Below are 12,160 nucleotides of genomic sequence, written 5' to 3' on the forward strand. Positions count from 1 at the left end.
AGCGATCTTGGCATGTCTTTTAATTGAAAAACGCTTTTTAAAAATCAAAAACTATTACTTATGAAAACAGAAGAATATAAATGATCGTATTAGATTCATAATTGTTACATATTTGCCGTAATTTATTTTTAAAATGTGTTTTTTAATTAAAAGACACATCAAGATTGTTTACCTTATTTCTAATGCTAAAAAAAACGAACTATAGGTGTCACTTTAACTGTCGAATATTGATTCTTGTAATGTCAGAATAAATATTAATATGCTTTAATTTTACGTGATTAATTATTTCTTTGAATCCTGAAATAGGAGTCCCACATGGTTAAATAAGTAAACTTAAAATTCCCCGTTTCTCTTTGTATTTAGTAATCTAGCAACACTGAAACGTAACTACCACAGATAAGCTTATTCAATCAATTTTAAAAATGAGAGTTTCACGTACGATTATTATTACAATAAATCCAATAAATGATAAAAAATTCAATTTGACCAACAGAACAAAAAGCCAACACTTTGACGGCTTTGACGTTTTGATCACAGGTAACATACATCGTCTTTGACGTTGACATCGTTGACATTGACGTGAGCAAATGTTGTGAAGTGAGGCGAGTGCCACTGAGCATATAATCACTACGTTTTAAGAGTCGGCACTTTCGAACAAGCCTTAAACCGAATTATGAACGTACATTGTGCCAACACACCAAATACATGTCAATATTGCCAACACAAAAAAAAACAACACTAGGGCTTGCCACTACTGGCGTACCTACTCTTTATCGATATCGATAAATGTGCGATACAGTCGCCATCAGATATATCGGAGCGGCCGAGGTGCTCAAAAATATCTGAACACGCACCTAGCGCCATGACAATAGAGGCGTGTTCAGATATTTGTGAGCACTTTGGCCGCTTCGATATATCTGATGGCGACTGTACATGCTGCTGTACTGTACTATAGTAACAGTAAATTTTGAGTATCACTAGGATTAATAAAATAAAAGCAAAATATAAAAATAATTTTATTTAACATATTAAAGATATGATACAGATAGTTTATTATTACAATACGCTTATGTTATGAACGTAAAATTTGTATGGGGTTAAAGTTTTCTTTTGAGCTACGAATTTGAAACTTCGTTAAAAGATATATTATTTAAATACAAGAAAACTAATTCCAGCGTTTTTGAAAATTCAACCTCTAAAGTGATGAAAAAGGGGTTGAAAGTTTGTATGGATATCAAACATTTTTTCGAGTGTTGGACTTGAATCTTTGTATTTAGGGATATTATTAGAAGACAGGAAAAGTAATTTCAGCGTTTTGTAAAATTCATCCCCTAACAGGGTTAAAAAGGGGTTGAAAGTTTGAATCCATTACAAATGGTTTTGAAACTTCTTAGAAAGGCATAATAGCCGATTGCAAAAAAAAGTGATTGCAACGTTTTTGGAATTTCAACCCCTAAGGAGGTTAAAAAGGGGATGGAAGTTTGTCTGCGGGTGCAAATTTTATTTTAAGCAAGGAACTTGAAACTTTGTAAAAACGTTTTAAATTAAAATACAAGAAAACTCATTTCAGCATTTATGAAAATTCATCCCCTAAGGTGGTGAAAAAGGGGTTGAAAGTTTGTATGGAGATCAGATATTTAGTGAGTGCGGAATGCGGAACTTGAATCTTTGTATAGGTACCTATTATGAGAATACAAGAAAAGTAATTTCAGCAACCAACATCAAAATCCACTTGACTTAAAACTTCATACAACTTGCTAAAAAATGTCAACATTGCTTGGATATGAAAATTATAGGTACTAAAGATGTAAAATGTTGAAGATAAGATTCCACGCGGACGAAGTCGCGGTGTTGCCCGCGACTTCGTCCGCGTGGAATTGATATTGCATACTCGTTATTACATATATTATTTTGCAGCGCTTCTTAGTTGAGCTATCTTTGCAGCGTTCGCAGAAATTTCTTCTGTTTTAATAATATCCGAATGTAATATTTGGCACTGTCTTCTAATTAAGATTTTGGTCACAAGCCAAAATAATTGTTTTTTCATGAAATCCTCATGTTCCTTACATGTCCACCAGGTTATGTTAATGTTTGCCGCAAAGAGTGTGCAAAACATTTGCCCGACATTTTCTTCATATAATAAATGACTATTTTTTTCAAAATAGTTTTTCGCTTCCTCAATTGTACGACACAGCTGGATAGATGGGTACGTTAATGATTTCTTTTCTTGCCACCACTCCCGCAAGCTTATAAATTTATACATTGGGTGATCTGTAACATCTTCCAGTTTCAGCAAATTAGAACACATTTGACAGCTTACGTTCTTCAACAGTCTATAAGCTATGTAACCGCTTAAATATACAATAGGTTGATTTTCTATGTCTGTTAAATCTGTTTCAATTTGCTCCTCTAATTCATTTTCAGGTATCATTAAAACAGGATATTCTTCTTCTTCATTGGTAGTCATTGATGTGAGTTTCTCATCACCATCAACATCATGTTGGCATAATGGATTGACAAGCAATAACTTGTTCAAATCTTCTTCGCAATTAGATCCTCGGTTATGTGGTGCATTCATTCCAGAAATATGAATTGATTTCAATGCACTTACAAAATGTGTGCAGGTAGGATTTCGATTTGTAGGGCTATTCTGTCGTATAAGTCCGAATAGGTTTTCAAGAGCGTCTTGATTCAGTGAGCGTAAATTCAAATAGTTAAATCCTTGATCCTTACAATAACACCAGATATCTTTAAGCGAATTTATGGTTACAATATAACCTTCCACGCATCTGACTCTTTTTAATCTTAACCTGCTATCTGATTTCATGAACTCCATTGACTTCAGCTTTTTCAAAAAACTATTCCAGATTTCTATGTGATTGGTTTTACGAGACACATTTTGTCTTCGTCCCTTTATTACATCTTTTGGGTTTGATGGGCCATTAGTAGAATCAAATAAATTATTAAGGTCCCGTACTACCTCGGATGTTTGTGCCACTTCTTTTCCGTACTCTGTGTCTTCATATTTTTCTGCAATCATCTTTAGAATAGCTGCGAAAGTATTACTTAGAGTTTGAGCGGCATATTTCACTTTCATTTTATGTTTTTGTTTTGGATCTAGCATTACAGAAGATACTTTATGAAAGTACAGCAGAAATTTTGTTAATTAAATTCCATCGCTTGCCTCTAGGTTTCCGGGCTTGATTTTTCAGAGAGTCTGATACAACATTTTTCAGAAAATCGGAATCTAATTTGTCCAAATCGACGGATGTTTTTGAGAGTGATGATAACAAACACTGTGTTCGCTGCAACTTTTTTACAAGTTTTTTTTTTCGTGGAGTCATTTCTATGTTGCTGTAGCCATATTTTGGCGGTGTTCCTCGTATACAATCTGTGGTTTTATTCGTTTTTACCCTTGAAGTCGAAGCATCATCTAAAACAAAATGATTTGTTAATAATAATTATGATTAGTAACAAATTGTTCATCACTACATAGTATAAAACAAAGTCGCTTCCCGCTGCCTGTCTGTATGTATGCTTAGATCTCTAAAATTACGTAAGCCCCCATTCGCACGGGAGCTTTTTCAACACGCGTTAAAAAGCGGCCAAGTGCGAGTCGGACTCACCCATGAAGGGTTCCGTAGCAGCAAGTAACATAATAAAATTGCGGTTTACGATTTATGACGTATTAAAAAAAAATACTTACCAGACCTGTCTCTGCGTGCCCATTGGCGTGAACAGCCGCAGCAACCTCGCGTTAGTCGCACACGCGACGACGTCGCTGCCCGCCGTGACGCACAGGATCTCCTCGGTATCGGGCATGGAAACGCTCCACTCCTTGCTGCTGCCGACCAGCGATATGCATACTAGTTTGCTGTAAGATATAGATATTTTTTTAATAGATTAGCTATTGCGTAGTCTATCTATAATAATCACCATTAAAATCTTGTGCATGTCTTATTCAACATAGGAGTTGGCATTACACACAATTCGATGTTCCGGAAAGGTCATACATAATAAAGGATTTGATTGTATAATCATCTTTTTGAAAGTTGCAAGCCTAACTCTGGTACCACCTTTTTTTTTAATACCAGCACTTGTAGTCTGTATCTTTAGGTATTTAAATAAAAGTAAACAAACAATTTTTACATTTTCGGGTAGTTATAAGATTTATTGGTTAACCAACCAAATGCAAAACCGCCTAGATATGTCACCAAACGACCTGACTTTAACCTACGTTATTTGATCGTGTAATGTTTTCATCCAACCTCAACTGGCTTACTTAAGAAGCCATTTGAGGGTAGATTTTGTTTCATCATCATCATCATCATCATCTCAGCCATAAGACGTCCACTGCTGAACATAGGCCTCCCCCTTGGACCTCCATTCGTACCGGTTGGAAGTGACCCGCATCCAGCGTCTTTCGGCGGCCTCTTGATCGCGGCAAGCTGTGATTGGTCAGTTTCATTATAGTTGACTAAACAGAATCGATATGAATATTATAGTTGAGTTGGGAGCCCATACATTAAAAATACCCAATTGAAGTTTGGTATAAGAAATCTTAATTCAAGAATTATAGTCGACGAGTACAAAAAAAAGTTTTTATTGCACCATTAAAAGATTATTTGCATAAATCTGATTTGTCACAATTAGTTATAGAAATACCCATTAGCAAGGAAAATTCACCCTCATCTTCGCAAATCATTCATAATTATTAACCTTGAGATGAATGCATAGTGTTTCCCATTTTATGTATTCTTAAGGAAAATAACAACTAATTCAACTTAGGTATGCATTATATAATTTTTATAGACGTTTTTTTAACGTTATTAAAATGATATACATGGTGGCTAAAATATAACTGCATTCCCGTTGCCAGGCAGGTTTGGTATTATACTGAACAACTTTTACTATGGGGACAACACCGAAATGGCGAAAAAGAAAAGGGTGTTTCATACATTTTGGCTGGTTCATTTTCTATGGAAGGATAAGTAATTTTTTCACCATTAACCTAGTGTCAAATTGTACTGGTAAATAACCATGGTAACTCCAGGTTTAACCGGTTAACCCCGGGTTGGCGGAATGATACAAATGGGCCTAACTAACCTAGACGTTTCACAGGCCAACACCAGCACGCTCGCAGACAGGCTGGCCATGGTGTGATTCAGGTAGTTGTTGAGATTGATCCCGTGGTGGAGGTTGGTGTCGTGGAACTCTACGTCAATGGTCGACTCGCCGTTCTCCTGCGTGTGGCATCGGACTATGCCGATGTCGTTCCAGCACATGTATCTGGAATGGTAAAAACCATATGCAGTTAACAACATAATTTTAAGCTTTATAATAAATTAAAGGTTTTTTGAAGTACAATGAGCTGCGGCGAATTTGCGTGGAGAAATTATGAATGAATTCATTCATAGTCGCCATGCACTTTTGCGGCTGATGGTACAAGGTGGTGAGTAACTTTGTGAACGCGAATCTAATTTGTATGTGCCGTGCCGCGACACGGGTCTTGACTCGTCTTCCTCTCTCACTGTCCCCAACCCTAGCGTTTCATTCTTGAGCTTCTCTAGTGATATAGCGTTGTCATCATCACCATTGTAGTATCTTAGATATATATTAACAGTTCTCGTACCTATGTTCAAGGTGTCCCGGGGTCGCAGAAAGCTGGAACGGCGCCTGCGGCGGCACCGTGGTCGCCGCCGGCTCGTGCCGCGACACGGGTCTTGACTCGTCTTCGTCTCTCACTGTCCCCAACCCTAGCGTTTCATTCTTGAGCTTCTCTAGCGATATCGCGTTGTCATCGTCGTCACTGTTATAGTTTTCGATCAAATTGTCCAAGTCATTACCTGAAATAAGAAATCATTAGTATTAAAACTTGAAGCCATCAGGTTGGCTGTTAATAAGGACAATTTTGTAACTGGGTCCACTTCTTTATTCCCTGATAGTTTTGCTCAATTTGGTGATTTATAATTATATACATTCGGCGACAGACAGAAAGAGATGGCGGCAAATTGTCAAAGGGAAGCTGTTCCCTAGAAGTGGCCACGACCCTCGGTGATGAGGAAACCGATGCAAGGAGGCGGAAGGAGGAGTTTATAATTATAAACCTACCATCATCAGCTCTCTCCACCATTTCAACATCGTCAGGCGCATCAGCATCAGCCTTGCTGTCCTTGCCATAGCAATTCATCAGTGCACCCAGCTGCCCGGACACATCGCAATACGCCAACACACCATTTCCTGAAAGATAAATAGTTTAGATACATACCAGTGGCGGCGCGTCCATAAAAGCCGATTCCCATCGGCTTGCCTGTTTTTGGACGTTTGAGCAGAGTTGTAAAGGAATATGTAAGCCAAATTAGCCCCAGCTTGCCTATGAATATGTTTGACGCGCCGCCACTGATACATACAATACAGGATACACAGAGACTTATTGGTCTAAGAAAAAAAACGGACCTACTTCAAATTCGACTGCTGAGTTAGATGGCGCTCCGGCTCAATACATTATGGGGTACAATAAAACAGATGATGATGATGATGATGAACGTACTAATTGTACGCATTAACCCCCTTATCCATAAACGCTTACTAAAGTTGACAAGCTGATAATAGTTTGTCCATTTCCATCATACTAATATACGTCAGAAAGGGACAAACGATTATTATCGGCTTGTGAACTTTAGTAAACGTTTATGAATAAGGGGGTAAGTCGTGGACAGACGCAAATGTATATGCAGCATAACTGTTAATTAGCTCACCACCCTTACAAATATGTATGGAATGTATGTCTACTAAAAGCATAGTAAATATAAGTTTTATATACCTTTAGTAGTAGTAGTAGTAAAACACTTTATTGTACAAAAAACAAAACAAAACAGGAAAAATAACATTCGTCATTAGTACAAAGGCGAACTTATCCCTTTAAGGGATCTCTTCCAGTAAACCTTTGAGCAATTGAGGGAGAATTGGAGACGGTAGACATCCGTACTGTACCAACAGCGTAAATAAAAGAACAAGAAAAGAAAATTATAATGATAATAAAAACGAAAAGTTTCTTAGTTAATTATAATATTACCTTTAGGGTTCCATGCTATCGCTGTAACATTATGTGATGTGGGATGCTCGATGATGCCCGTGCAAGTACCGGACTGTACTTCCCACACCGCTATCTGCCCGGCTATGGTGCTTGCCGCCAAATATTGACCACATGGTGAAAAGCGACATTGGGATATTGCACATTTTATCTGAAATATACAATTGCAATACTAACTAACAAATCTAACAATCGCAACTTCAAATCGTAGAAAAAATCTGGCTTAAGTAGCAGGGGCGGCGCGTGAAACATATCCGTAGGCAAGCCAGGGCTAATAAAATTTGGCTTACATATTTCTTTTACAGCTCGAACGTCCAAAAACAGGCAAGCCGGTGGGAATCGGCTTTAATGGACGCGCCGCCACTGTTAAGTAGGCTCCTTTATAATCCAATATATTATTGGAAAGAGTGAACAATTATGTATTCCAGTATAATTTGTGCACAAAGTCCATTGAATTGTATGGAGGTCCCACCTGGCCCTATGCCTCTTCCTCAGGTAGAAAAACATCAGACTTTGTTCAATATTTACCAATTACAATAACAATTTATTGCAAAATGAAAGACTGCATTAACCTCTAAGATCCACCATATAAAGTTTACAATTATTTAATTTGAACCTTATTTGATAAGTAAATTAGAACGAATTTCGTTTGTCTTAAAAAACAATGAAACAAAAGAAATGCTACTTTATTTGGTTCATGGAAGGTTCAAATTAGGTTGCACGAATATGTGCATTGTAATGTACATTAGTCTCATGTTAGTGAAATAATACTAACTGAGCTGTGTGTGAATGTCATCCTTTGTCCCCAAGTCTCATACTCCAATAAGGTCACTTCCCTGTTGTTGGGGTAAGCCAGGTACCTGCCCTCAGATGGCTCAAAATCCATGCGACCTGCAATATTTTGTGTGATATTAACTTCTTACTGAGGCTAAATAATGGACCTTCAATAGTTTACATCAGGGATGTTGCGGATATTCGCATCCACATCCACAACCGCGGAACATCCGCATTATTTTCAACATCCGCATTATGCGGATGTCGACCAAGTTGGTAACAGGAACTTGTTAGTGGCGGCGGCGGCGGCGTAGGTGCTAGGTAATTTCGTCATTATATATAACGAAATCGTCTAGATCCCGAAAAGTCGGCCAAGTTACTGTTTATTAAAAAAACGCACCTATATTCTTGCTCAAATACTAAATGTTTGGTTTTTTTTTAATAAAGAATGCTAAAAATATAATATTTGACGTTTTTTAAGTACCAAATCTTGACATCCGCATCCGCAGATGTGAGGCTTTAAATATCCGCATCTGCGGATGTCAATAAATCTGCATCCGCAACATCCCTGGTTTACATATAAAGATCTTTACAATTCAAATAATCACAGGAAATTCGTAGTGCAACTCACCTCACTTTTAGTGCTTGTCATAATTTGTGTTACCGATGCAGTAAATCTAGTGACAATACCGTCTTTGTCGAAAGCCGGGAATGTGTAAGCTTGTACAGCATGATTATCAGTAGCCACATACAGCCTCTTGTCTTTAAAACACACCGCTGTCGCGCTCTCTCCAACGCAATGGGAGTTACGATCGTCGTCTTTTATGTCAACCCATATTCGAACATCTCCGTCATTGCCGCAAGTAATTATATGCCTGAAGAGTAAATATATTTGTTTATAATCCAAATACTTATAGTATTAAAACATAAGCAATAGAAATAAAAACTCACTGTCCGTCTTCAGTGTAGCAAACATCCGTATAACCCTCTGCATGAGCATATCTTAGGGGTCTACTATCTATTTTCATTTTTATCTAAATTAATCGCATGTGATTTAATCCGTAATTATTAAACTATTTTAACTTGCACAAAATACATGAACAACCTCAAAACAAATCGACTAAATTTGACTTTGACGTTTCATTTGGCGGGAACAAACTTCCATCATTTCAATCTGTTCGAGTAACTAATAAAATCGTTACAATCATTTCGAAGTTCGCAAATTGCGGGGATTTTTCTCTGTCACTCTAATTACGCCTTAAAAAAAGCAAAAAAAAACCGGGCAAGTGCGAGTCGGACTCGCGCACGAAGGGTTCCGTACCATAATGCAAAAAAAAAACAAAAAAAGCAAAAAGAAAACGGTCACCCATCCAAGTACTGACCCCTCCCGACGTTGCTTAACTTTGGTCAAAAATCACGTTTGTTGTATGGGAGCCCCATTTAAATCTTTATTTTATTCTGTTTTTAATATTTGTTGTTATAGCGGCAACAGAAATACATCATCTGTGAAAATTTCAACTGTCTAGCTATCACGGTTCGTGAGATACAGCCTGGTGACAGACGGACGGACGGACGGACGGACGGACGGACGGACGGACGGACGGACGGACGGACGGACAGCGAAGTCTTAGTAATAGGGTCCCGTTTTACACTTTCGGTACGGAACCCTAAAAAAATACTTACTAGATCTCGTTCAAACCAATTTTCGGTGGAAGTTTGCATAGTAAATGTAGTTACAGGGGGGGGGGGGGACACATTTTACTAATGGGGCTAACGGATTTTGAAGAGTTTTTTTTAAATAGATAGAATGATTCAAGAGGAAGATTTATGTATCATTTGTTAATCCGTGTGAAGCCGGGGCGGGTCGCTAATTAATAATAACTATTAACCGACCTGTGGCCTATTTTATAAAGCTACAAGTTACAATTTACAAGCGGAAGTCTCTTTCTAACCCTATGTGTTAGAACGAGACTTCCGCTTGTAAATTGTAACTTGTAGCTTTATAAAATAGGCCACAGGTGTACTTTTTATCAGAAATCTCGTATGTTGAAGTCGATGGCACGTTCTTTGGATCATAACCCTTATTTCGCTTTGAACTTGGGGAATCATCATCTTCACCTTAAACAAGATTTTAAAATTACGTTATATTTAAAGGAAAGTCACAAAATATATTTTACAGTACATATGGTCCTATTTTCCCGCACGAGTGCGTAAAATAGCACTTTTCGTGCGATGTCAAAAGTTTAAAGGGCCATATGTAGGTACTGTAAAACGTTGTACGATACACGTGCGAATAGGTAATTAGCAACTCGTGTAGATTTAAAACGATATTTCAAATTTCCTCTTTTCCGCACTTGTATCGTAATTCGTAATAGTACATTACTACAGAGGCCGTGAAGTAAGGGATTGCAGGATTGCGGTAGACGGCTGAGTCGTAGACGAGGCCGGATAAAGCGAGTCTTGCAATCTCTGTTCCGGCCAAGGATTGTATAACGCTACGTCTTACGTAGGCGAACAACGCGCGAACGCGGCGCGGCGCGGCGCGGCGAAAGCGGCCGCCGCCGCGCCGCGCCGCGCCGCGCCGCCTGACATTCGCGTGCAAATCGCGCCGCACCGCGTTCGCAACGAGATCGCTTACGTAGGACACTTCTATGGGCATCAAAGGATTGATTTCGCCGCGCCGCGCCGCGCCGCGTTCGCGCGTTGTTCGCCTACGTAAGACGTAGCGTTAGTGCTTTTCTCAAACATTGCATAAAAAAAATTTAATAAATTAAAAACGTTATAAGAAAATATTATAATTAAAATAACTACTAAGTAATGAAGGAAATTATTTATTTTAGGTTGTAAAGTAGAAACAATTGCTTCATAAGTCAGAAACGCGCATGTGACACCCTTAATATAGCAACATCCATAGATTACGAAAACCACTTAGCGTTGCTTGTTAGTCTCTATAGGCTACGGTGGCCAAAATCGAGAAAACAACTGTCTAAAAATTTAATTTAGCGCGGAGCAATTACCAGGACCTCATGAGTTACGAGAAGGCGTTAAGAGCGCTATTACATTTCGGGGTTGAGCGAGTTTAGGTATTTTACGCGCTGCGGCAGGCCGTGCGTGCTCAGTATGCCGATTCCTTCTACCACACTCGCACTACAATGATGGATTAAACATTCTTGATCCTTCGCGAAGCATATTGAAATCAACCATAACAACACTAACTGTACTTAACTTTTAAAGTCCTAAAACTGTTATTTGGTAAGTACGAAAATACTAAATGCAGTGCAAATGTACATAGGGGCTGTTCATAAATTACGTCATCTATTTTTGACGATTTTTGACCGGGGCCCCACCCCTCAAATCATCCAAAACTCATGCTTCGGATGACTCTGTTTCCTCCTACGTCATGCTACATCATCCGATCTCCAGACCCCCCCCCCTCCTTCCATTTGAAACGACGTAATTTATTAATAGAGTATACTCGTACTTATGAAGGTATATTACTCGAAAGAAATTATAGGTACTCGCTTATTTACATGTTTCGTCATTGCATTTGGTACCTATAGGTTGTAAAGTTTGTATCAACGAGGGTTTAAAAACGAACTGGTATGACCACATTCCGGCTCCATCATCAGACCTTGAGTACTATCTTGTGTCAAAGATCTTGTTGAGACAAATCAAACGAGCCCAAACACGAAGTGGTTTAGTTGCATGGTTGATTGGTACCGGTGACCACCTTCCGGCTCCATCATCAGACCTTGAGTACTATCTATCTTGTGTCAAAGATCTTGTTGAGACGAATAAAACGAGCCTAAACACGAAGTGGTTTAGTTGCATGGTTGATTGGTACCGGTGACCACCTTCCGGCTCCATCATCAGACCCTGAGTACTATCTTGTGTCAAAGATCTTGTTGAGACGAGCAAATGAGCAACTTCATGTCTTCATTTCATGATATTAACGCATACATTTCGAAGTATGTTTGAGAAAATAACAATTTTTTCTCAAACATGCAATGAAATGTCGTCGCTCCGGGCGTTATATCAGGCTTCGAAGTATCACGTTTAGGGCGGAGCAACTCCAGAGAACTGTAAAGGAATTTCATACAAAATTGAACGCCTATACTGCAAAACGTAATTCAAGACCAAAAAAAGTATGACAATGTTGCCACTGCAATAATTTGTTTGTAAAATTGTAAATTCCTTTTGATAAATAATCATGTTAAGATAATTTATTCATTAGTAATTTTACTCCTACTATTTAAAAAAGTACTTTTAGTTACTTATTTGTACATAAATACA

The 12,160-nt window shown here is 38.3% G+C and overlaps 2 protein-coding genes across 2 annotated transcripts in view; one reads left to right on the forward strand and one right to left on the reverse strand.

Moving 5' to 3' along the window:
- Positions 1-12,160, forward strand: part of LOC134675171 (protein phosphatase PP2A 55 kDa regulatory subunit) — a 228,153-nt gene that overhangs the window by 147,607 nt on the left and 68,386 nt on the right. The window lies entirely within an intron of this gene.
- LOC134675366 (WD repeat and HMG-box DNA-binding protein 1-like) lies at positions 1,004-9,059 on the reverse strand. The gene is made up of 9 exons (XM_063533578.1): positions 8,819-9,059; positions 8,504-8,742; positions 7,869-7,984; positions 7,076-7,244; positions 6,112-6,240; positions 5,633-5,846; positions 5,107-5,289; positions 3,707-3,874; positions 1,004-3,433 (listed from the first exon to the last, which is right to left on the reverse strand). Coding segments are annotated over exons 1-9 (1,296 nt in total). The 5' UTR covers positions 8,896-9,059; the 3' UTR covers positions 1,004-3,432.

This window comes from Cydia fagiglandana, chromosome 21 (genome assembly GCF_963556715.1).
Source record: "Cydia fagiglandana chromosome 21, ilCydFagi1.1, whole genome shotgun sequence".
Classification (NCBI taxonomy): domain Eukaryota; kingdom Metazoa; phylum Arthropoda; class Insecta; order Lepidoptera; family Tortricidae; genus Cydia; species Cydia fagiglandana.

What these genes read in the sequence shown, in the direction of transcription:
- LOC134675366 (XM_063533578.1), bottom strand. Translation starts at nt 8,895, where the DNA reads ATGAAAATAGATAGTAGACCCCTAAGATATGCTCATGCAGAGGGTTAT. An exon ending in GATAGCATGGAACCCTAAAG is followed by an intron (nt 6,241 to 7,075) that starts GTAATATTATAA and finishes TTTATCTTTCAG; the next exon opens with GAAATGGTGTGTTGGCGTAT. An exon ending in TTGGCCTGTGAAACGTCTAG is followed by an intron (nt 3,875 to 5,106) that starts GTTAGTTAGGCC and finishes TATATCTTACAG; the next exon opens with CAAACTAGTATGCATATCGC.